Consider the following 23,948-nt stretch of genomic DNA (forward strand, 5'->3'; position numbering starts at 1 on the left):
TCCGTGCCAAGACCATGCATGCAGAGCTGGGTGAGGTCTTCCGTCTTCATCCCCTTCCATTATCCGAACAAGTTTGAAGCCGGGCTGCGAATCTTGGCGGACGTGCAGTCCCGTGGCTTCGTTCTGCGGACTGGACGGTCGCGGCGCACGGAGTTGTAACGAAGACTTGCCCTGTACAGTTGACCTTTTTGATATGATCGGCCCGTATGGATACTCGAACCGTCATGGGAGAAAAAAGGAACTCAATCATAGCATTTAGTCGGAATATGTGCGACAGACAATCAGCGGGCGCAAAAGCTAAGCTGCCATCCCATAGAGAGGAACGGACCACCAGAGTGACCAGACTGAATGGAAGGCGGCCTCGGCTGTTTTCCACATGCGTACTCCACCGGCACCTGCAGGCTTCACCTCATTGACCCCGAGCTGAATAGGTGAGATCGTGTAAACAGAAGGAGAACGTTCCATGGAATGCAGCGCGGACGCAAAACCCGATCAGCAGCCATCAGGACGTGAGCGATGAAATCATTGTTTAGGGGAAAGCGGGGAATGCCGGCCTAGTTTGAATCTGAGACTTGCGGCTTGCGAGTGAACCAGCAACAATGGGACCAGGGTCTGTGAAAAGTGGATTACGAGAAGGAGAGGGGGATCTCCCGCCGTTTGAGAAATAGTTGCCTCGATTTCGAGTTCATCGCAGAGACGAAACGATGCAGCCCTGGATAGATTGCCTCCACAGTCTAGTTTCAACTCTCGTCTTGGCTTTTTCGAGATCGTTCCCGTGGAGCGGATCTGTGAGACTCATGTCAGGGTAGAGTGTCCGCGCATATTATATGCCCTTTTGGGTTCATGTTGAACGAGCTTTCATTGATGGAGTCTCGATCATGTCAGGGTAGAGTTATCCGGTAGACTCGGCATTGGGTTTAATAGTGCCTATTAGGCTAAAGCAAAGACTAGGTAGTAGGTAGTAGGTAGTAGGTAGTAGGTAGTAGGTAGTAGGTAGTGGTACTAACTTAAGAAGTACACTAACTACGTACCGCGTAGTCAAGACTCCTCTTCAGAGCCAAGAGTGCAGCAGCACAGTAGGAGACTAGGTGTAGAGTAGTCTCCAATCCTGTCCCGTCCGAGCATCTGACTCTGCTCTCGCAAAAGTGAGACCCAGCATGAAAAAGTGGACACTGTAGCCTACCCAAGGAGAGGAGTCGTTTGAAAACGAGCAATATTGCCCCACGCGGTCTCGCAGTGTTCGACATGGCGAAGCTTTGAAAGTCAGATCATAGCTTCATCGCACCGGTAGCAGTTGAGTTTCCAGAACGGATCAAGACTCCGCAGAAAGGGGCAGTTGAGTATTTAGTTGACGGACTGTCGTCGACCCGTCGGGGTCGGCCGACGCGATCTTATTGCCCAACTCAGCGAGAGAGATGGTGACCAGCTCTCACGTGCGGCTGCGATCTTGTTTTTCGTCTGTCATGGTGGATAAAGTCGGATTGTTTCCTTATTTAGATATCCATCGGGCGACGGCCTTTGTGCTGTAAGCTGCCGGTGGGCTTTCCCAGTTGCAGTATGCACATTGCACCCCGATGCTACGGAGAGGACCATTTGGGCACTGGGGAGTCGGACACAGGACTGACTACCGAAAGTGGTCTGGTACAATCACTAGTCGCGTTTTAGTGTGGCTGCTAAGTGCCTCCAGTACTATTAGTAGCATACGATAGTGGTACCCTAAATGTCGTTGTATGAGGATTGACTTGCCAGTGTACAGTAGTGTACAGTAGTGTACACTGTACACTGTACATTGGCAATGGCTGGTTGTATCCTCGATACTGCATCAGTGCATCAGGTCAGTGCATACTGTTAGTCAGAACGGAAAAAAACCCAATCCTTGACAGAAACGACCACAGGAACTCTGGGACAGGGTTGATCTGGTCAGGTACCCGCGTCCGGTGCCTGGCCCTGACCGACCGAGAACCCAAAGGAACCCGGGCTCCACAGTCTACCCGGACACAGGTACGGTACGCGCAGGTACCCAGGAATACAACTCACTGTCCGCATCGCATGCATAAAACAGTAGGCAGGTGAGGCAGTTCCAGGCCCCCTCGGAGAGTCGGGTTCGGCCCTCCAAGTACATGCTGGGTCACTCAGTGGGCAAGAGTAGTACCTCTTCAATTGTCCCACTTCACAGTGAGCACGGAGCACTGACCACGGAGAGTTGAAGGTGTCGAGTCCGCCCCCCCAAAAACCCGGACTGAATGTGCTCAGTCAGCGACTCCTGATTCCACCTGGCACCCCGTCCCGGAAGAGCACCTGCTCCTCTCCACACCTCCAGTGACGACTCCCTCGTTCCTCTCCTCTTTCGCTCTTCTCTTTCTTCCCTCCCACTGTGTGTCTGCCCTTTTCTCTATCCCACCTTCCTTTCTTTTCCAACTACACTTGCCAGGTTGCTCGTTTCACTCTTTCACGACGGCCGTACCGCTCCTTCATCCATTCCACTCTTTTATTCAATTCCAGACGAACGGTTGCTCCCCGGGGGAATCTCATCACCCTTCCACAAAAGCCCCGACCGTTCGCCCGTTGATCGACTCAACACGGTGCATTGCGACTCTCCGTCCTCCATTGACTCTCGAGACCAAGTCTTTGCACAAAGACTTTCATCCGGTTGATCCGAAGGACGCGTTCGCTTGAAGCCCTTATATCTTATCCCCGAGCTGCATAGGCCAGCCATTTTCATTCACTCTCACCCACCTTCCTTGACCGGCTTCCTACCCGACCACCCCAGGGTGCCTCTGCGACGCACCCTTACCACCCAACCACCCAACCACCCCACCCCCTCGAATCTCGCTGTCGATATTGTGTCGATCATCGATTCGTTTGCGTCTTCGGTTTTGTTCGAGACGCGCCACTCATTCTTATTTGACCTCTCCATTCCACTTGACCGATCCTCTCGCGCTTGACGCTGCTTCGAGAGAGAAAAGGGACTCGAAAGACTATATCGTCATTTCGCACAGACACCTCCCATCCACTATCGTTCCATCTGTCGGCTGGATCGCTATATTTTGACATCCTTGAATTGAAGACTTCAAGACGCAAAACCATACGAAAAAGCATTTCAACCACATTTTATTTTTCTCCCTGATTAGTCTCAAGCCGTCGCGTTTGAGGCTCCATCTTAGCCATTGTTATCTTCCTCGCATCACCATTGAAAAGACATGTCTTCGTTATCGGAATCTTCCGAGCCTTCGCGCTCCTCCGCCGCGGCCGTTGCGCGCTCCTCGTCTCCCGCGTCGACGCCGTCGCCCTCGTCGTCCAGTGTCACTACTGCTACCGGAGGAAGTGCGGTTCGTCGCCCGCCTCGCAAGAGCACCTTGACGCAGCAACAAAAGAACAATAAGCGCCAGCGCGCCACGCAAGATCAACTCGTCACCTTAGAGGTCGAATTCAACAAAAACCCTACCCCGACCGCTGCCACCCGAGAGCGAATCGCCAACGATATCAACATGACCGAGCGCTCTGTACAGATTTGGTTCCAGAATCGGTAAGCTATGCGAAAATCTGGATATCTGAAGCCTTCAGCTAATCATTCTTTCTAACAACAGCCGCGCGAAAATTAAGATGCTAGCCAAGAAGAGCATTGAGACTGGCGAAGGCTGCGACAACATTCCCGAGTCGATGCGCCATTACCTGGCCATGCAATTCGACCCCAGCAAACCCGGAGCTCGTGACCCCTTTGGCCGTGCCGCGGGTTATGGTGGCCCAGGCATTTATGCCAGCGACGCCAATTCATCAGGCAAAGTCGGTATGTATACGGATCCCTCCCAAGGACCAATGCGGCAACGTATTATGTCCTCTTTTTTTCTCTCTCTCTCTTTCTCTCTCTCTCTCTCTTTCATGTCCTGAGCTGACAATTCTCTCTGTAGTCATCTCTCACTTCACATGTCGTTCCCTGTCCATCGGCAGCTGGAGGCGCATTGGCCAAAACGCTATGGATCTCGTCATCTTTTATTCGCCCGACAAGGCCTGCATGACATATTATATCAACAATGACTCCGCAGGCTACAAGATCGAGTACCCATTCTCGGCCATCAAAAACATCACTCTCGAGACGGGCGACTCTGTGCCAGGGCCCAATGGTGTCCCCCCTCGGCCCGGTGGCTTGGTGGTGGAGCTGAACAGGCCACCACTGTTCTTCATGGACTCCTCCAATTCCGGCGGCTTTTACCAATGTGGTGACTTCACCGAGGAGCAACAAGCAAGTCAAATCATGGTCCACCATCTGGGTGGACATCCTAAGATCTTGAGTGTGCAATTAGCCAAATTGGTCTCCCTCGAGTCATTCCAGAATCGTCTGGCTTACAACCAATCCTTTGCTGTCCCCGCGGTCCCCGCGTCCATGTCCCCGCCTTTCATCCAACGGCCCGCTTCGCAGCCCAACCAATTTGCCGCTGCTGCGTACTTGAACCTGTATCAGGATTCCAATCATCTCGGATTCAACATGCCTGCGGCCGCTCGTGGCCACAAGCGCCAGCGCAGCCGGTCGGTACCTGCTGCAGTCGACCTCTCTCTGTTGCATGCTCCCATGCCCTCTTATCACATGCCTCAGACCCCTGCCCCCTTCGATCCTGCTGAGAATCGCCTTTATGCGCCAGTGCCGCAGTCGGCATCGACAATGCCCACGGAACTTCGCATCAAGACCGATACTTTTGGAGTGGACTTCCGTGCACACCCCTTGTCTGCTACTACTGCTGGATCCCCCACCGATTTCGCCAGCCCGTCTATGTTTAGCACGGCTGCTCACGGGGGCGAATCGACTCCGGTTCTTCCCATGTCTGCGCAATTCAACGTACCGCATTTCGTCACTGGGCCGTCTGATTCCCCAACCCTAGGCTCCCATACGACTTCTCCATACTCCAGTGTAAGCGGCGCTGATCCCATGATTGCCAACCATTCGCCGCCCATGTCCAACATGTCTCACGCATCCTCTGACATGTTTGGATTCGCACACGATCAGCAACCCGGTTTCGTCGAGGACGGAGTGTCGATGCATGATTTCTACGGGAAGTCTCAAATGAACTTTTCGTTGTCTCATGACGTCTCCAGCTTTGAGCTGCCCATTCACGGTTTGCCTGGTCATGCCTCCCCAACCGTTGGCGACTTTTCGGGGAATATGCTCAATCTCGACGAAATCAACTCTCATGGTCTCCCCACGGGCTCATGAGGGGATGACCTTTTGATAAGTGACTATTCAGTCTTGACGTTTTTACGGCCTTTGCTGGTGTGTTATGGGCGCTCGTTTGTTTCTGTTTCGCTTTTCAGGGTGTCGAGAGGTTGTCTCAAGGGATCCGTTTTGATCGTGCAGACTGAGATCCTGCTGGGCAGTTTCGCTTCTCGCTGGCGAAAGTCAAAATCCGGTCAGTCTGATCACTTTCAAGGGCCGGCCTTGCTGGCCCCTCGGCCCCTCTTGGTTTGGCTGTGCTTGTTCTTTTCTCTCCATTTTTCGTGCGTTTGTATCAATACCCTTTCCATTCTGAGGCCGGTCCTGAAGCGATTTTTCCTTCCATTTACCTTCGTCTTCTTCACTCATCCCCTACCTCGAAGAGGTTTTTTGAGGCTCTTTTTTCGTGTGCGCCGGGGACTCTTCAGTGTCCCGGTGGAAACCGGGGATGATTTCTTCACACTTTCTCCCATCTTGGCTTACTCAATGTGCCTTGGCTTTTTTTCCCTCAATCTCATACGTCGATTTTTGCTTCATTCGATTGTATGAGCCTTCTTCTTGGGCTTCTATGTGCCTCCCTCCCCTTTCTCTTTTCTCTCACGTGGTTATGCCCAACAGACCGACATTTTGGATAGCGGATGCTGCCCTCCTTCCCCATCTTTATTCTTTCCTTTCCTGTTGTTTTCTTTCCAATATCTTGCATTCGAGGTGGACCTTGTCCCTGAGGTACACGTCCTTGGTAGGCGACACGGCTTGTTGTCAATCATGTTCATGTACTCGGTTTCATGTCTTCTAAAGCCACGTTTGGTGACTGCTATATACCTCGTTCCCCTTGACCCTCCCTGTTGTCCTCATCTTCGTACAGTGAGTTTGCGCGTGACGCTGCGCAGTGTTGAAATAGACTCTTTGCAAGTGGTTACACTACGTTGCTCGCTGTCATACAGAGGTGTACACGCTGCAGATTGATATTGGCCTCTTGAATCAAGTTTGCATTTTTTTTTTTTGATGATCCAATTTCACTTGTCTGACTTGATGCAACCCAGATCACATAGATGTATCATATATTCCACGTAGTCGTATATTATCGTACATATCGATCGACTCAAACGAGTTGTCGCTCTCTATCATAGTGAGACTATGCTCGTCCGCCACACCCTATTATTTTGCACATCTCCACCGCCATGTCTTCCACGACACCAACAAGCCCGAGTCCAACGATCAAATCTCTCTACACTCGTGATTCGGACCATCTCTCACGAACTCTCCCATCCCCTCGGCACCGGCGCAACACAGCCCCTCTCCCTCAAAACCCTCTCGATCCAAACCTCCATCTTCTCCAACACATTCCTTCCTGGCTTCCCCTCCTCCCCAGCCTCAAACACCCCCTCCTTACACCAAACGCTCCACGACCCCATCATCCCCGCCATCAACACATCCGTCCCCAATCGATCCCCCACCACCGCAATCTCCCCCGCCGACGACACCACCCCCCTCTCGCGAAACCAACCCACCACCTCGTCCGCGCAAAACGGCTTCTTCGCCGCGCTCGCCGGCAGTCTGAACACGGGGATGCGCAGGTGCGCGAGCTGCGTCTCCAGAGAGCTGACTTCGGCGTCGAAGGACGGGTGGCTGCCGGCGCGGTTGGAGACGATCAGGATGGCGTGCGGGTTGCTGGTCATGTTGAAGGGGGAGGTGGGCGAGGTGCGGAGGGCGGAGAGCTTGGTCAGGATTGAGGGCGGGAAAGTGGTTGTTTTGGGGGGGCAGAGGGTGTTGTCTTTGTCGAGGACGAGGGCGCGGATTGTGGGTGGTTGTTCTTTCTCAGTGCTTGTGCTTGTGCTTGTGCTTGTGCTTGTGCGCTTGATGAGGTGCGGGCCGAGGTTTTCGGGGAGATGGGTGAAGGTGGGGATGGTGAGATGGGGGAGAAATTGAGTGGGTTGGCGGAGGAGAGTGTAGACGGCGTGGTTGAAGCCACGGAGGTTGGAGTTGGGTGAGCCGGCCATCTCTTTTGGGAGGGCAGGTTGAAGAGGGTGGTAGGGGTTGGATGTGCTTTCGCTGTGGAGGAGGGCGTTGATGCGCAAGTTAGGTGGAGATGGTAGGTTTGATGTCGCGAATGGCAAAGGTGTTTCGGGTTGTGTTATTGCATAGTCGATATGTTCACTGGATTCGTATGATATTTATTTGCAGGTCGAGTGGAAGTCAGCCCAAAAGGGAAGACCGTCAACGCTTCAGAACAATTCTAGGGGCAGATATAATCGATGCGGAGGTGAAGGTGGTGAAATCGCCAGTCCCGCCCAAAGCGGAGAGAAGCTGATCCGCAAAACTCGCTGGAGGAGGAAACTCGACCCGTCGGCGCGGCCACTCCGCCCATTTCGCAACTACTCTTTCTTCTACCATCAACGCTCTCGTCCATCAATCCACGGATATTCACAGCTCGCAGACCGCTACACCTGGTCTTCCAAGGGATCATTGACCCTTTTCCAGATACCCATTGGGCTTCGTTCACTTCGACTCTTCCACGAACCTCCTTCGCACCCTCCTATCCCGCACATCCCACCAGTCAAGATGGGCAAGCTTACCAGCACGATCGGTATCCCGATCAAGCTCCTCAACGAAGCGCAGGTGTGTCTTTCCTTACGCTTGGCTCTGAAATCAATTTGAAGGCAATCCTTTGCATTTACAAGGCACTCCGCGCCGGCAAGCCGAGCTTGCCCTTTTTTTGATTTCCCGTGGTAAACACTCTGAGGTGCGCATGCAGACCGCTAAACTCTTTCTCATCACAGGGCCATGTTGTTACGCTCGAGATCACATCCGGTGTCGTTTACCGAGGAAAGCTACTTGAAGGTGCGTCACGAAGTTTACGAGTGAATTGGCATCATGACCATGAGACATTTTCGAGATTAAGAATGAGCGTGGCTCTTCTACGAATTTCAAAGTCACCGGTTGTTTTGCGATTGTGATGGACGGGCGCTTTGCTAATAATTTCATTTCTTTTTTGGGGGTGGTAACAGCCGAGGACAACATGAACGTTCAGCTCAAGGATATTACCGTTACAGCTCGCGATGGCCGTGTCTCGCACTTGGATCAGGTTTACATCCGTGGTAGCCACGTGCGATTCTTCATTGTGCCAGACATGTTGAGGTGCGTATAACAACCTTGGGAACAGACCAATTCCGAAGAGTCTTTTCAGCTCCGCTTCACAAAGGATGGTCCACCATTTACTGATCAACGATGCACGGTACAGGAATGCTCCCATGTTCCGCTCACGAGGCCAGCGTGGCCGCGGTGTCGGTCTTGCCCGTGGTAAGGCCACAGTCCAGCGCGCACGTGGCCAGCGGAGAGGTTGAGCCGGGGGTTTTATCCTGTGATTATGAAGGCGAGTGGAAATACAATATCAAGGCCTGGAAGTATCTTCTACGTGGTTGGCGTTTCTGTCATATCTGCAACTCTATATGCCTTTCTTCTCTTTCTCCCCCTCTTCTCTTCCTGCCTCGTGCTTCTCAACTCTAGGAAGTCATGGTCACTGCTGCTCGGAGAATATGAAGCGATTACCATAGACATGGGCTTTCTGGCTGGGGTCTGATCCTAAAGTCGACCCGCAGAACATGGTTCAGCAGACAGGGCCTGGGTTCAAATACTGAAATACCCGCAGCATTCTTTCTGGAGGACTGGCCGAACTGAGACCTCAATCCTCAATCACATAAGGCGAGAACCCAACGAGGATGGCTATCTACAGAAATGGCGTAGATAGTTATCAAATTACAAGTCAATCGGGAGAAGTAGGTTGCAACTGAGGTCAATGACCGCCGGGGGCCTGGTAGAATTAGCCGGTGATTTAGAAATCATCGATCAAAGTCAACGTCAACACGACAATGCTCAGCCAGTCTTGTACAACTGGGAGTCCCTGAAGCTTGATCTGGTGGATTCGGATTGTTATCTCAATCGACCCCGATAAAGTCGATATCGATAACAGGCACGCCCCCGTCCGACCTTTTTGCCCGACGGTGTCGAGGGTGCGGCCTTTTTCTCTAACCACATTCACTTCGTTGCGCCAATGGTGCCTTGATTGACTGACAATTGGTTACAATTAATCACTACTTTCAGATAACCCAGAGGAATCGCAGGTTACACTCACTTGTCCTTCCTCCAGCGACCATCCCCACCATGGCCCCTTCAGCATCAACCGGCTTCCCCGCAGCGCAGCTCAACAAGCCGCAGAGCAAAGACATTACCAATCCACGACGCCTCCTCATTCTCACGCCGACATCACAATCAGTCTCCATTATCCCCCCTCTTCTTCACTCGCTTACCGGTGTCCCTGTAACGGAACCCCCACAGCATACTCCTCCCAAGTCAGAAACAACATCACAACCATCGGCCCATACCTCAGAAGACACATCCGGCTTTGCAGACCCTCATGAGGATACGGGCGCGACCGCCGGTATAGCTTCTTCTTTCGCGGGCTACACCACACATGCGCCGCTTCACCTGGAAACCAAGTATTATACGGCCGACATTCCGCTCTGGGTCGACGAAATCCCGTCGACGAGGGATGGTGCGGCGACGGCGCCGTTAGTCCCCGAGAACGAAAGTTCGTCCTCGGTCCCTAGCCAATGGCGAATGGAATTTCTCAGCGAGGAAGCTCAAATTGTGCGCGATGCGCTCGGCGCCCTGGTCGTTTGTGTGAAGCGTCCGGAAATCACGCGGACGATAACACCACCTGGGTCGAACGATCACCCTGTGAACGAACCTGATCTCTCGCGACGGCAAGATGTGCGCGCTGTGCTGGAGCTCATGCGTGATGTCGGTGCGGTAAAGGGGTGTATTGATGATGAGCGCGGCGGTGATGGCGATATGGTCGGTGTGTTTGTCTTGGTTGGAGCTCGAGGATCTGCGGGGACGTCTTCTCCGGCTCGGAGTGGGCTTGATACTGATGATGGAGGAGAGGGCGTTGTTGGGGATGAGATTGGTGGCGCGGATGTGCCGTTATCTGTGGGTTGGTGGGAGGATCAGCTTTTCGATATTGGCTTATTTGGTTGGGAGGTCGTGGAATGGGATCCTGCCGAGAAAGAGGGGCAGACTGGGGAAGGGAGGAAGAGGAATCAGGTCGGAGGTAAAAGCCTTCTATTTCTACTTGAAATTTCTTCTCCTGCTTGATGCTGACATTGGGAAATTAAAAAAAAAAACGACTAGAATACGAAGGTATGCCGCGCATCAAAGAGGTTCTCGAAACACACGACTGGAGCACGCCGAGCCCTGCAGAAGACCTCGACGACGAGGATTTTGGTTTCGACGAGGACGATCTGGAGACAGAACTTCTCGGGTTCGGCCAAAGAAGTCACACTTCTGGCTTTGGACAAGAAGTCCATGAATTAGAGAGGGAGATGCTGGGTCTGCGCATGGCGATTGAGCGCGGTGGTGGCGATGGAGACAGCGACGATGACGGCAACGAGGAGCTCAAGGTTGAATCGATCGAGGGGTTGATGATGCGAATGCAGGCCATTCGAGGTACGTTGCTGATGGGCCGAATCGTGGCAAGGATAAAGCGGATGGTCCGCCTCGCGCTAAAGTGTGCATTATGCTGATTTGATTTCTTGTAGATATGGGGTCAGATTTGCCCGAGGCTGCACGCAGGAGATTTGCTGCCAAGGCCGTGTCTGAGATCATGCGAGAGTTGTAGCACGCTCTGAAGAAGAGATAGAATACTGTCCGTGTCAGCTTTGTATAACTGTATCATCAAGGTATCATCATGAGCGCTTGATTCTGCATGGGGGAGCGTGCGAGAAACAATGAACACGCCTGGCCATTCTTGTATGGGAAGAGAAGCTCAAAAAGTATCGTAACGGCTGGGCCTTTTTTCTTCTTCTTGTCAAAGGGGTCTTCAAGCGAATATTATCATTGCAAGGCTTTTTATTAGTACTATACAGATTTGATTCAAACGTTTCCCTATCCAAGCCCGATGGTATCTGTTTCCATCACCCATTTTTATCCTTACACATGTTCGTCAACCCGTCGATCCAGCCTAACAACTCTATTAGAGCGCTGCTCGCTTCAAACAGACCCCATCGCGGCTTTTGCTCAGCTCGGACGATCACGTCCCACAAGAAATCCAACCACGAACGAATCCCGTCAGCACGTCTAATCCGCACGCTTCTTGCCACGCAGGACCTTGCGACGCTGCGAGATCATGTGCGTGTACAGAATATAAGAGCCTGTAGTCGGTCAGCATGTGGCTCCTACTCGTTGATCCTCCCAGAATCCCATGGGTCTAAGGGAACCCATACCTGGCACATAGATCACAAGCACAGCGATCAAAAAGTACTGGAATAGCGGATCGACCGCGCCAGCGGGACCGAGCGCCTTGAAAATAAGCGTGCACTCGCTGGTGATTCCGATCGGATAGAGCACATAGAAGGTGTTGTATCTGTGAGCCCCGGCGGATGGAGAACATTAGCAACCGATCTTATTATTGAGCTCGCTCATCCCCCGTGCTCAATGCGCGGGGACACTCGACGCAATAAAAAGCCCCGAATGGCCCAAGACGCGAGAGAATAGAAAAATCCAACAGAAACCGTGTAAGAAACTTACCGCAGCCACGTCCACCAAGCAGGCACACTCCCACCCGAGAGCGTAATCGCGAAGAACCCATACCGAATCACCTCGGTAATCCCCCACGCAGCAACACATCCAAGATACGCATAATCGCCCAACTGCTCGCTCTTCGCGCCCACGATATCTCCGCCGAATTGCGCCAGAATCCCCCATACAACCAGCAGTCGCGATGCGACCTGCATGGCGGTCGTGACGAAGGGCGCGCGGACAATCCCAACTAGACTGTGCAGCACTTCGAGCAGGGCGAGCGATTGCGTCGCCAGGAGGAGAGGATTGAAAGTCGCGTGGAAGATTGAGGGGATGGACTTGGTCGCGAGGGCCTCGGGCACGAGGCTGGCTGTGTAGACGAGACATGCGCCCCAGGCGAGAAGGTTGGCTGTGTTGTAGGTGAAGAGGTAGCCACGGGTCAGGCCGGTCGGGCCTGACGGGCGGATGGTGGGTGGGTTTTTTGATGAGGACATGATTGTGATGATGTGCGGCCGGGTGAGATGATGGATCGAGCGAGGTACAACGGAGAGGTGCGCGGTGTTCTTTGGAGGTGGACTGGGTGAAAGTAAATAGAGACGAATGTAGTATCCAATTGGGTGGAGAAGCGTTGAGCGCTGTTGAGCTGCGGAAAGCCAGCTGGAGGGCTGGACCGAGGCTCAATTCTTACATAAGCGCAGCATTGACTGGCCGCGGGCGTATGCGATCTGCGCGGGTGTCGGATAAAGCACGTGGAAAGAGGCTCTTTGCAAACTTCCCTGTCGCCTGTGTGGCGCAGGGAGTCTTTCTTTTTTTCTTTTGAGATGGAGATTGTTGTGTTTTTTGTGATTCTGATATTATGTCTTTTGAGACCGTCATCTCAGTCGTACACTCATTCTCAAAGTCTTTGAAATCGAGGTAGTCAATAGCTCAATGCGACGGTCTGGACTCAGCAATCAGTATCGTTGAGATTCGTTCGTCAGTATTTGGGTCTCCTCCGATCGTTGCTCTTCAGCCAATTTGGCTCTATCTTCTGATGACTCTCATGTTTGCGGCTCACTGTTTGTATCGTGTCGATGTCCTAGGTTGTTATATCCTTGCCAACCTGGCCTTGAGTTGAACTGCTCACGAAGACATGAGTGTGTCGCGAGCTATCTGGCTGGATTCGATCAATATATTTTGACTAGAGTTACAGCAGTATAGCTCCGTGTTTCTTGACAAGCGTACTGAAAGTTAGAGCCCCCGGATAGCACGTATCCAGAATCATACGCCGAGTGGGATTCATTACTAGATAGGTGGTTTGTGTATTCCCACGTTAGTAATATCTTAAATCGTGGTCGAAAGCTTAGTTACTGATAGTACTTGCGATCTTGTAGACAGATGGGAGAGTTTGAATCTATACGTCTTCTCTCTTGGTTCATGTATAGATTGTGTGGTGATATCAGCATCAGTGGCTATGCTCATTGTTACTTTTCGCGCCGGACTGGCCGATTCATAGTCTCCAATAGCCGTCAGAATTCACTTTACTCACTTTGAGGGTCTCAGATCTAGCTCTGATTGAGATTCTATCACCTTGAGATACGACAAGACAACTAGGACACGTTCGGATTGGCTGCGCATGGGAGTATTGTTCAACATCTCATCCCTCTTCCAAATTTTGCTACAAAGAGTCGAACGGATAGCGAATGCCGGTTTTTGGGTCTTTTCAGTTTACTCAAGTCTTCCCAGTCTGGCAGACCCCATGCAGCCTCTTCTTGCTCCATGTGACCCCAGTGCCTGTGCCCACGCAGAGCCAAAACAGGAAGTCAACGAGCCTTGGAAAATCTCAGTTGTTCATGCAGGTGCCCGCTCAAGGCCCTGACCTTGAGGCTTGACTTTGCTGACCCAGCCAGATTATATCCTTCCACTAGAATGATTCGATCTACGCCTGCAGTCGAGTATGAATCAGATGATGCAATGCAGGTTAAACCATGTGCTTACCAACCCCACACCGATCCTCTCGGCTGTAATCACCAGTGAATTAGACTCGACATTCGAAGCCGAGATCGGCCACTACGCTTGTGAATCATGTACATGGATTGATCAGGCGTAGTCGTGGGTACTACGTCCATTTCCTCGGACATACAAACTTGCAGGGCAGAACAAAACCCGTCAAATCGCGCGCTCGGCAAGACCCGGTGCTCAAAGTCTATCTTGCCGGAAATCTCCTCCGGCCAACGGCACAGCCATGCGCCTGACAGGCCTCAGCCACAATGTCTTGTTGGCGGATCGGCCAAAGTTAGTCCGGCTAGTCGTTGTTAGCCTTCCAATGACTTGACGTGCATTGACACCTGGCTTCAATTGTGTGCTGCACTTGCGAGAGTCAGGAGTCAGGACGGCAATGTGTCCAGTGTCCACTTGTTCAGGGTTGTGAACTCTGCCGTATTAACCGCACTATCGAGTCACTGTGCCTTGGTTAGCTGGGGCCTTTGACACGGCTGAGCCGGTTTGCCTGTGTTCCTCGGCTGAAGGAGTCGTGTCTTTAGGGAGTAATTACTGGCTAGGTTGTTTGTGCCAGGTTGACCAAACTTTGAAGATGGAGATGCGCGTTGTTCGCAAAGACTTTGGGTGGGGGTTGAACGTGTTAGTAGTAGTAGTGGGAGGACGGAGGTTCAGGTAATCGACCAGAGAAGCAAGAAAGAGGAAGTTCCGGGTGCTCAGATGAGGGTTGGAAGTTGTTCTAACTTCTTCATCGGAGCAATACAATCCGTTAGTTTGATATCAAGTTGGAACAAGTTTGTACCTTTCTACTTGTTGTGCGAGCGACAAATATCATATTAATCCGATGCCGTGATAGGCTGGTACACAGTCGACCACTTGATAGTAGTTATATACTAACTATATACTATAACTATAGTGTATAGTGATACTGTGTGTCACTGTTGCTATACTCTGACTCTCTTAATGACCCTAGAATGTACACCGGCTAGACTGAGTTTCATTTGATTTTATGAACTAGTCGATAGATCGCCTCTTGATCCTGAATGCACAACACATGAGCACAATCAGATCAAGTCTAGTACACTGCGCTTGTGGACTCAACGCGGTATAGACTACCACTATAGTCTATCAGACTAAGAAACACTCCCTCTATGACTTACCAAATTGAGCGGTAGGCCGAGCTGCTATGTCTCCTTGTCTAGTCTACCCCTCAGCTCAAGTGACATCACACAGACAGCTTTCCAGACTCGGTCTGACTCACCTTTTTCGTACGGACTGACGGTCTGCACTCAGACCACGCTTGGACTCGATTGTGACTCGAGGCATCCAGATCATAGATGTGATGTTCATACCAGACAAACGCTCCTCGTCTCGGCTGCAACTTTGGGTGCCAAGTGCTTCGATACTTCAAGAGATACACGGGTCCACGTCTACGGAATGTCTATGGTGCAGTGCATGTGAATCACGATAAGTCGATTCCTTGGGCTGTACACCTGATTGTTTGTAGCCACGAGCTCGTCATGACAATCTGTGTGTGAAGTGTGGAGTGTGGATAGTGGAAGGGTCTTTTTACCGCGGTGTTCGATGATGAGTCCAAGGCTTCTCCTGTCCTCTTTCTGTCACAGAATCGTGATACAACGAGAGAGTGAGTCTGCAATAGGTCTACTCCCCTCCCGAGAACTGTACCCAGCAGTGAGCGAGTTCTTCTTTCCTCAGGACGGGTGGCTTCGCGATTACCTACCGTCTTGGATCAGATATAATTCACCGATACATTGGATAGCGATGGCTATGAATCGGTATAGAAAGCGCAATCCGACAGTATGTACTACGTGATAGATGCAGTTTGGAAACCAGAGGTGAGAGTCCATGGCGAGTGGTTTACTCACTGTAGTCTGTAGTCTGTACTCTGTACAGTGGATTGTGTGCTCACCTCTGCGCTCATCCTCGTAATTCCTTCTGTGCCAAAGTCTCACGTTGTACATGACGCTAATGCCATCTAACCATTACCTGCAGAGCTAATTTAGTCTGACGTGAGTTGTTTCATGCACCCTGACGTCATGTGCGACTTGGCATGTTCAAGGACGAGTTCTCTTCCACCGGTAGACCTTCTGTCAGACAGTAGCAACTACCTAACATAGCAAGGATAGTTGGAATCTCTCCGAGTCTCTCGCTGTATTGGAAATGAGAAAAAGCTGGGTCTGCACCATCTGGATACGAGTATAGAAGATTGTCTGGCTACGGACCTAGTACCTGTACCTCTTTGGCGATGAATCAAGTCAAGCTTGGGAAGGCTGGAAATGCCATGGCATGTACCATAACATCTCCGCGGATTGACAACAGTGACCATCGGGAGCGGAGCCTTGCACCAAGCCTGCAGGTTGCGCTCGGCGAGTCAGGCGAGATGAGCTCGACATCTCTTCACGTCCGCCTGTCAGATTTAGGCCGGGAGGCAGCACGGGCAAAAGTCCGTCATGATGATAGCATTCGATGGGGGGAAAAGGAGGAGGACGAAGATAAGATACCGTGACACTCAGCGCATACCGGCTCATACACAGATATGTTACCGTGCCTGTTACCCGCGTGGTAATACACAATACGGCGAGTGACATCAGAGGCGGTAGGGGACAGCCCGAGACGCCACGGTGATGTCATGGTCACGCCTGACGATGTTGATTGGTGGACTAGTCTCGGACCGGGGCATCTGTCGACGGACCCGAAGATGAGAAATTGTTGAAATGACATCGTTGGTTCAGATGGTATATAAGCATCAAGAGATGACGTCCATGGCAGTTGCGAACCTTTTGCGCCGCCTGTTATAACTTCAACAGAAGATCCAGCAAGAGATTGAGAGTCGGATCGACCTCGACATGACTGAGTGAGTGTATGAATCACACGACTCAAATCCTCGCGACAAAACACAATCATAACCACGCTCATCAGTGTGCTGCTACCAAACACGACCCTCGGTCCCTCTGCTCTGGTGTCATTCCGACAGCCGCAACATTGCTTATTCGTCATCGGTGACAGCATTAATCAATCCATCGACGTTCTAGCCTCGCAACGACCGACGACTCAGAAACCAGCCTGAACTTTCAACCCGAGCCTGTCCGCCGCTTTTCATCCAGCCCAGCCTTCCACGTCCGTCTGTGTCGCCTACCGCCCCCCCGCCCCCGTCCCTCGCGCCGTTTCTGCTTTCAAAGAAGGAGCGCCCCCCCCCTTCGCTCCGTGGCGCATCCAAATTTGGGCATCCACGAGTTTGGGCATTCCACGGAACCAGGCGAGGGAGAAAGGGAAAAGAAAGACAGTGTCGATAAAAATGTCTCAGGTCGAGCCGTCCTCCCGTCGACAACGCGAGACGGGGGTTCCACAGAAGGGAATCTGAGCTGCACCAACTGCAGTGGGACATTTGCCGAAAGCCGGAGCTGCCCCAGCCAGAAGGCGGAGACGGGAGTTACATCCCTGCTCCGTGCCCACAGCATCTTGGGAGCATGGTTGAGGATTCTTTGGGTAAGTGCCTCCTGTTTTACCGTAGAACCTGAGACTTGTGCACACTGCACAGTCCTGAACGAGAGCCGAGGATTCCTATCCCTGTCAGTCCGGTGACCACTTGCGAATCATTGCCCTCGGTAGAATGACCCCTTCACACACATTTTCCTTACGAGAATTCAAAGATTCGAATCTTGGAAGAATTCTTCCCGGAGTCGAACTGTGAATTAGAGAGGAAACCTGACAAGTGATGGGTTTGTAAGACTGGTAGCAATGGGGTCGGCCGTGTTATCGAGGCAGTTCGTCGCGCCTTGTGGAGATCAACCCAGACAGCACGCCCCACGGCCCACGGCCCACGGTGGTCTTCCACGTCAAATGCACCGGGGAAAACAATTCCCGATCGAATCGTGAAGAGGAACACGATGGAACATAAGATGGCCAGACAGCCAGGGGAAGTTGGCTCGACACTCGGGACCAACCTCACCGTGAAGCAAATATCCGCGTCCTGCTGGAAGTTGAGTTTGGGACCACTCGGCGTCAAGGCAGAAAGAGGAGAGCTCGAGGACTGGTCGTCGCACTCTGCCCGAGTGGGGACCATCCATGCTGTCGGTAATCCATACACGCAGTCCAGTGGATATGGAAGTTGCAAGAGTTCCTTCGCAAGGTCCCGTACCAGCAGCCAAGGGAGCGCAGGATCTGAATCACTGTATATTTATTCCAGAGATTTCAACAACGCTTTGTGATATCCATTGACCTTCAAAGACGTGGATGGTCCTGATGAGAAATGACTAGTCCGACCGTTCGTCTCAATGCGGCTCTCAGTCACGACGCCTCCAGGGCTCGGCCCGGCCATACTGTATCATGATGACGCGATTGCAGGACGGTACGGGAGCGGTAGAAAGCTAGAAACAATACCAAAAAGTATAATCCTACCATACAAATCATCTGCTACAGTACCGCTCGTGTGGAGAAGTCGATATGGCGTGAAGCTTGCGATATCGATTTCTCGGCTAAGGGGGAAAACAGAGCAGTTCGATAATGGAAGTCCTAGGATTCTGTGAAATTATACGGTGGACAGTTGTGTCAACCACGATGATGATACACCTCGATGGATGCCAATCGTGTGGGGAAGGAGAGATGGGCGGGACCGCGAAAGTCCATGCAGCTGATGACAAGCATAGATTGGATACTGGACCAGTAAAGGGTGCGCACGAGGGATTGTATTGGCGATCTTATTTTCTGCCGGCCAAATTGTCACGTTACCCAGGTGAACATCCATATGACGGGCAGCCGACGTTAGCGTAGTAAGCGGCAAGGCTGACAGTAGGCGGTAGGAGCCCTCGGGGTGATGGAAAATTATGTGGCACCGCACTTTGCAGTTTGCATTTTGCCCTTTATGGCGTTTGCTCCTGTACAGTGTACTGTATGACACTATGGATACATTATAACATACATAAATGTACATGACTCCACAATCCTTGAATCCACCAATTCCACTCTCATTAATGCCGCCTCTGGAAACTTTTTAAGCATTTGCCTAAAGATTGTCCAAAGATTGTCTCCTGTCCGATACGAACCTCCAGACGTCTTTTCATCTGATCAAGAATCGCACCCATACTTTTATGATTCTTTGACAGACACTGCATGATTTTATCCCTCCACAAGCTGGTTAGAATCATGATGGATATCGAGGGAAGGAATGGTTTCATCCCGCACTGCTAGCCAGATGTACATCCGTAGGACGTATGTAGTAGATAGGTTGGAACTGGTGAAATGGTGTGTGTGTGTCAGTGTGATCCATCATTCCGTCATGTGTAGTTGTGTACTGTACCAGTGTATATGCTCTCTGTTTCACTCTCTATACGAAAGTACACGGGGTAAAGGAACCCTCTCAGCTTTCACAAATATGCAATCTTATAGTCATTATACACTGCATCCTGTGCTAGTCGTAGTAGAAGGCGACTGTTAGGCCTGCCAATCTGGAGGTGTGGCCTAATATAGTCAGTCATACTCATCATCTGTACGATATTCTCCTTGTTTGGTCAACCCGGCAGTAAGCTTTCTCCCTAAACTAGTCAACACTAAACCGAGTAAACTCTCCCTTCTGACAGCATCCATCCGGCGGGTTCGACGGTACGGTCACCGGGAGTCTCCATCCATACCGCACCAGGACTCTTTGGGCGACTCCGTCATGATCAGTGGTAATCCAAATACCCACCCCCCCTCGTGTGTCCCCCCCCCCCAAATCCCACGAGCCTGGAATATCAATATTCAATACGCCTGCATACCGAGATTTACCGCCTTCAATTTTCTGAATCGAAGTTTGAAGCACCCCCGCCTGACCCTCGCTAACTGCCAGTGTGGTCTAGTTTGGTCACTGGAAGTGTGGGCACTGGGCACTGGGCACCTCTGGTAGGTTTGATTTCTCTTTTCAATCAACTGTCATCAGCCAGCGTCGAACTGTCCCTCTCTCTGGTCCCCTCTCTCATCTCTTTCTGCTCGTCTTCCTCACACTTGTTCCCCCGGCATATACACGAAAGACCGAGGAGCTTCATTCTGTGACGTCCACGACGTGTTGTTCCAGGTAGGTTTTCCACATGTCCTTGCATGTTCGTCATCTCTGGAGAATCCAGAGTGATGAAGAGGCTCTCTGTGCAAACGGTTTGGTCACGCATCGCATACACCGTCATGAATCATTCTGCCCCTCCTTTCCCTTTCTCCCCTCCGCGTCCTATCGACTGGACGTCCAGCTTCAACACAGACAAGTGATCACTTCAATGGTGCTCAACCTTCTGTGAGGGTCTCCTTGCCAATGGATCTCATACTGCATCTGGTCATTGGGGTCTATTTTGGACCTCCCCGTCTGTGCCTCTCCGTTTCGTTGGCTCAGTTGCCTTTCTCGGCGGCGTGTGTCTACCGCGATCTAGCTTCAAGGGCTTCAAGCTTTTGGCATCGGCGCGTCTGGTCGATGGGACCCGTGACGGAGGAATTTGGATCCCAAAGCCAAACTCATTCCCCAAAAAAACACAAAACCACGCCAAAAAAAGAAATCCATTTCTCAAATATTCCCAAAAGAGAAATGGATGAACATTCTCATGGCGCTTGATGCTGGTTGACTCATGCCCCGCCATGTCCGCCCCCCCCCTTCCCCCTCCAAAGATAGTCTGAATTAGATCATCATTCGGTCGGTTCGCTCATTCTATCGGAGGATCCATTTCATCTGATCCAAACTGTCGTTGGCCCTCGGGTGGGACTATGTGTGCTCTATCATCCCAAGTCTCGGGCAGTGCTCTTAGCAGGATGTGGAGTGGAAGCACGGAAATGGGGGAAACGAAGCGGAGCCACCTCGCATCGTGCTCATGCCAAAAGTCCTCACGCGGCCACCTTTCTCCCCTCTTCTGATTCCATCTCCACACGCCCAGCTACACTTGAACACGAAAGACAGCAATTCTGATCTCGTGGTCTGGGAGAGATATTACACAATACAGGGAATACACACCCCCTCCAGAGGCAACCCCTCCAAGAGATTTGCGAGAATCCCCCTTTTCCGTGTCTGTCCTCTGACGCTGGTCATCTCTGCAAGTCTCGTCGCCGAGCCCCTTGTCCTCGCTCTTGTGTGTGTGTCCTGGTTCTCTCCATTCCATTTCAGCGCCCCTGGGTGTCCTTCACATCTCACTCCACCATCGGTCTTGCTTCATCAAACGTTGTGGTGTTCCCCTGTCACTATCTTGGCACACTCACCAGCTTGAGAACCTCGCATAGTAAGCTGTCCAACTTGTCTGGTTCTCGTTCCCAGGGTGATGGACCAGTTTGATTCTCTTGATCTGTTGGTCTCTGGTCATGGTCACTGAAGCCGAGTATTCGGAGACCGTCATGTTCCCCGGACAGCCTGGCGGCGAGTGAAAGCCCTTCTGCCGTTGAGGAGGTCCCGTTCTCTCTGCTCGTTGAGCGCCAGTAACCCTGATGAGCTCCGGAAGTTGAACATGGCAACACTGCCGCTCTGAACTCGACCACAGTGACAATAAGTCTTTTGCATTTGGGTTCCTCCCGCCAGGTCGATTCTTTCGGGTTACTCTTCAGCACTTGTTATCAATGGTGGCGTCGGATGCAGGCTTCGGCGACGGCAGATGCAGATGATCCTCCATATCTCTTCATGGTCACTTTATGTGTCCAGCTGGTTTCGACAGCCCAAGTCTGACGTCGGCAGGCCGCTCAGTTTGGCACGGACCTTGAGACAGTGGTCACTACTCGCTAGTCATCAGCCACACCCTTTTTTTTTCCCACCCCTTCCCATTTCTTCTACTTCTATATTCACGATCCAAATCTCCTCCACTTTTTCAATACTCGAAGCTTTGCCTTGCTATGTTTCCAGCTTATCAGAATTCTTGAATTCTGATTTGATGAGTCAATCGTTGACTGACCTCGCGCGCCCTGCAGATCCATTCAGCTGTCGATCGCGCATTACCAAATCGGGAATTTCCAACGCTCGATCGATCCGCCCACGATCTCAAGATCCTTGTCCCGTGACCACAGTGACCCTGCTTTTCCTTGGAGCCTCCGTGACCCTCCCCCACTGCTTCATTTTCAAGCTGCCATGGCCCCCGCCGACAGAAAAGAGGTGAGCACATTCCCTTCGCCGACCCTGCTCCTTCGTGGTCGAATCAAGGGATGTCCCACTTCTGCGGACATGCATTTCACCCCCAGGAGGGGAGTCACAGATGAATTTAAGCTTATCATTTGACTTTTCTTGTCTCGCTGCAAGGCCAAGGCTGCCCCACCCAAGCTCTCCGATGTGAAGGATCTCATCGATGAGGGCACTTTCGAGCAGATCCTGGAGATGGACGATGATGATGACTGTGACTTCAGCAGAGGCATCGTCTATGGCTTCTTTGACCAGGCCAAATCTACATTCACCAACATCAAGACTGCTCTGTAAGTAGCTGCCTTGCCCGACCTTCACTTTCCGGCCTCTTTCGCCTCTAGAGCTTTTCGCGTTTCGACGTCGAGCCATTCCTCTCACACCCTTCGTTGAACACCTTCACCATGCCGCGTGACTTGCTTCTACTTCAATGTCAGAAAAGTCTCTAACGATTTCGCCACAGTGACAAAAAGGACTTGCATGAGCTCTCGCAGTTGGGGCATTTCTTGAAGGGATCTTCCGCCACTTTGGGTCTGATCCACGTCCGCGACGGTTGTGAGAAGATTCAACATTTTGGCAATGGTCTGGAGGAGAATGGCTCGGGCAAACTCGCCGACGACGTGGCTCTCAAGAACATTGAGAAGACCTTGAAGGAGGTCGAGGTCGAATACGCCAAGGTGGAGAAGTTCCTCCGTCGCTTCTACGGCGAAGAGGTCAAGGACGAGCCCGAGGTCAAGGAACCTGAGGCCAAGGCCGCACCCAAGTCGGATGCCAAGGAGGAGAAGCCTCTCACGGATTCGGAAAAGGCTGCCGAGAAAAAGGCCGACAAGGAGCCGGAAAAGACTGCAGAGCCCTCCAAGAACCACGTCGCTGAGGAGAAGCCCAAGGCGGACGCTGAGTTGAAAAAATAAACTGGACTATCTCGCAGTCATTTTTGGGAACCTGGCCGGATCTCCAGCTCTGCCTTCGGTTTTTTTCTATCTGCATCTTTTTGAATCCCAACCCCGGTTCACTTCAGAGTTCACGTCAGACTTGGAGATGTTCTACTCCCCCGCGCTTCCCTATACACATCACCCTTCCCCCATTCCGCCATTTCTCCCCAACACCCCCACGCCCTCCCTCATTCATCTTTCCAATTAGCGACGGTTGGAGCATTGCAGAGGGTCTCTGCACCTGATGTCTTTCTTACACCCCCTCTTCTCTGTATGCCTCTTTTACTTTACCTCAATGACCTCATTATTTTACACCGCTCTGGCCTCGCTCTGGCCTCTTCTACAATATTCTATTTCCATTTTCCTGGCCTTTGTGACTCTTCGTGGATCCTTTTCTTGACGACTTCGTTTCAGTTTTTTTTTTTTTTTTTGACGTACATACCGGATTGTTTTTGTCCCTCCACGATGCATCCACCCCCAAAGTTGTGCTTCTGACGACGTTACGCCCCGATCTGAACGAGCCAATGTCATGCAAACGAGCATATGCGAGACTGCGAGTATGTGAAGCCTCCCAAGGGCAGCGAAGCCCGTTACGTAACGAACCGGAACATGATCTGGCTTTATACTGTGCTCTAGGACCTCTCCGTAACAAACTTTTGCATTTCTCGTTTCGAGGGGGGGCATCACGACAGGACTTTACACGAAACGACAGTGGTGCACACCCATACTCATTTGTGTTGAGGATTTCTCCTCGTGCGGCGCAGAGTGTCGCATGCTGACTTAAAATAATTGACTGGGTCGGTAATGGATCGAGCACCTGTGTTTGAGTTTTTTTGTTCTGTCGTAGTGTCCAGTCAAGAGTATTTTTGAGCGGAGTAGAACCGGGATCACGTACGAAACATCTCTCTGTAAGGGAAATTGGACGGTGAATGAGATCCCACGGCTAAATAGTTCAGCCAGGAATAGCAGCGGCAGACATGATGCGCCACTACGTCTAGCTTCCTGTACTCCGCGTTCCAGAGCTGTTCGTCTAGCCTCAGTACTCAGAAATGTCATGCTCCATGCTCCATCCAAATCCTCCTATCGAGCCAGATTCTCCAAACCACCACATTAACCCACCACCCCTCCATCTGAT

At 51.7% G+C, this 23,948-nt stretch overlaps 6 protein-coding genes across 6 annotated transcripts; 4 read left to right on the forward strand and 2 right to left on the reverse strand.

Annotated features, from left to right (window-relative positions):
• Positions 1-3,200: 3,200 nt before the first annotated feature.
• Positions 3,201-5,206, forward strand: N7539_005286 (homeobox domain-containing protein; the record flags this gene model as incomplete). Its single annotated transcript, XM_056934888.1, has 3 exons — positions 3,201-3,526; positions 3,588-3,787; positions 3,909-5,206. The coding sequence occupies 3 exons, from the start codon at positions 3,201-3,203 to the stop codon at positions 5,204-5,206; spliced, it is 1,824 nt and encodes a 607-aa protein (XP_056790082.1).
• Positions 5,207-6,456: 1,250 nt separating this feature from the next.
• On the reverse strand, positions 6,457-7,203 carry N7539_005287 (phosphatidylglycerophosphatase; the record flags this gene model as incomplete). Its single annotated transcript, XM_056934889.1, has 1 exon — positions 6,457-7,203. The coding sequence occupies one exon, from the start codon at positions 7,201-7,203 to the stop codon at positions 6,457-6,459; it is 747 nt and encodes a 248-aa protein (XP_056790083.1).
• Positions 7,204-7,765: 562 nt separating this feature from the next.
• Positions 7,766-8,547, forward strand: N7539_005288 (putative small nuclear ribonucleoprotein SmD3; the record flags this gene model as incomplete). The annotated part of the gene is made up of 4 exons (XM_056934890.1): positions 7,766-7,822; positions 7,984-8,044; positions 8,212-8,341; positions 8,445-8,547. The coding sequence occupies 4 exons, from the start codon at positions 7,766-7,768 to the stop codon at positions 8,545-8,547; spliced, it is 351 nt and encodes a 116-aa protein (XP_056790084.1).
• An 817-nt stretch (positions 8,548-9,364) lies between these two features.
• Positions 9,365-10,880, forward strand: N7539_005289 (adaptin-binding domain-containing protein; the record flags this gene model as incomplete). Its single annotated transcript, XM_056934891.1, has 3 exons — positions 9,365-10,313; positions 10,394-10,708; positions 10,801-10,880. 3 exons carry the CDS (start codon positions 9,365-9,367, stop codon positions 10,878-10,880), a joined length of 1,344 nt encoding a protein of 447 aa, XP_056790085.1.
• A 458-nt stretch (positions 10,881-11,338) lies between these two features.
• On the reverse strand, positions 11,339-12,273 carry N7539_005290 (protein tyrosine phosphatase-like domain-containing protein; the record flags this gene model as incomplete). Its single annotated transcript, XM_056934892.1, has 3 exons — positions 11,339-11,412; positions 11,485-11,624; positions 11,789-12,273. The coding sequence occupies 3 exons, from the start codon at positions 12,271-12,273 to the stop codon at positions 11,339-11,341; spliced, it is 699 nt and encodes a 232-aa protein (XP_056790086.1).
• A 9,563-nt stretch (positions 12,274-21,836) lies between these two features.
• N7539_005291 (Hpt domain-containing protein) lies at positions 21,837-22,792 on the forward strand (the record flags this gene model as incomplete). The annotated part of the gene is made up of 3 exons (XM_056934893.1): positions 21,837-21,860; positions 22,005-22,174; positions 22,345-22,792. 3 exons carry the CDS (start codon positions 21,837-21,839, stop codon positions 22,790-22,792), a joined length of 642 nt encoding a protein of 213 aa, XP_056790087.1.
• Between the last annotated feature and the right edge of the window lie 1,156 nt (positions 22,793-23,948).

This window comes from Penicillium diatomitis, assembly GCF_028827545.1.
Source record: "Penicillium diatomitis strain IBT 30728 chromosome Unknown utg000005l_segment0_segment0, whole genome shotgun sequence".
In the NCBI taxonomy this organism is placed as follows: Eukaryota; Fungi; Ascomycota; class Eurotiomycetes; order Eurotiales; family Aspergillaceae; genus Penicillium; species Penicillium diatomitis.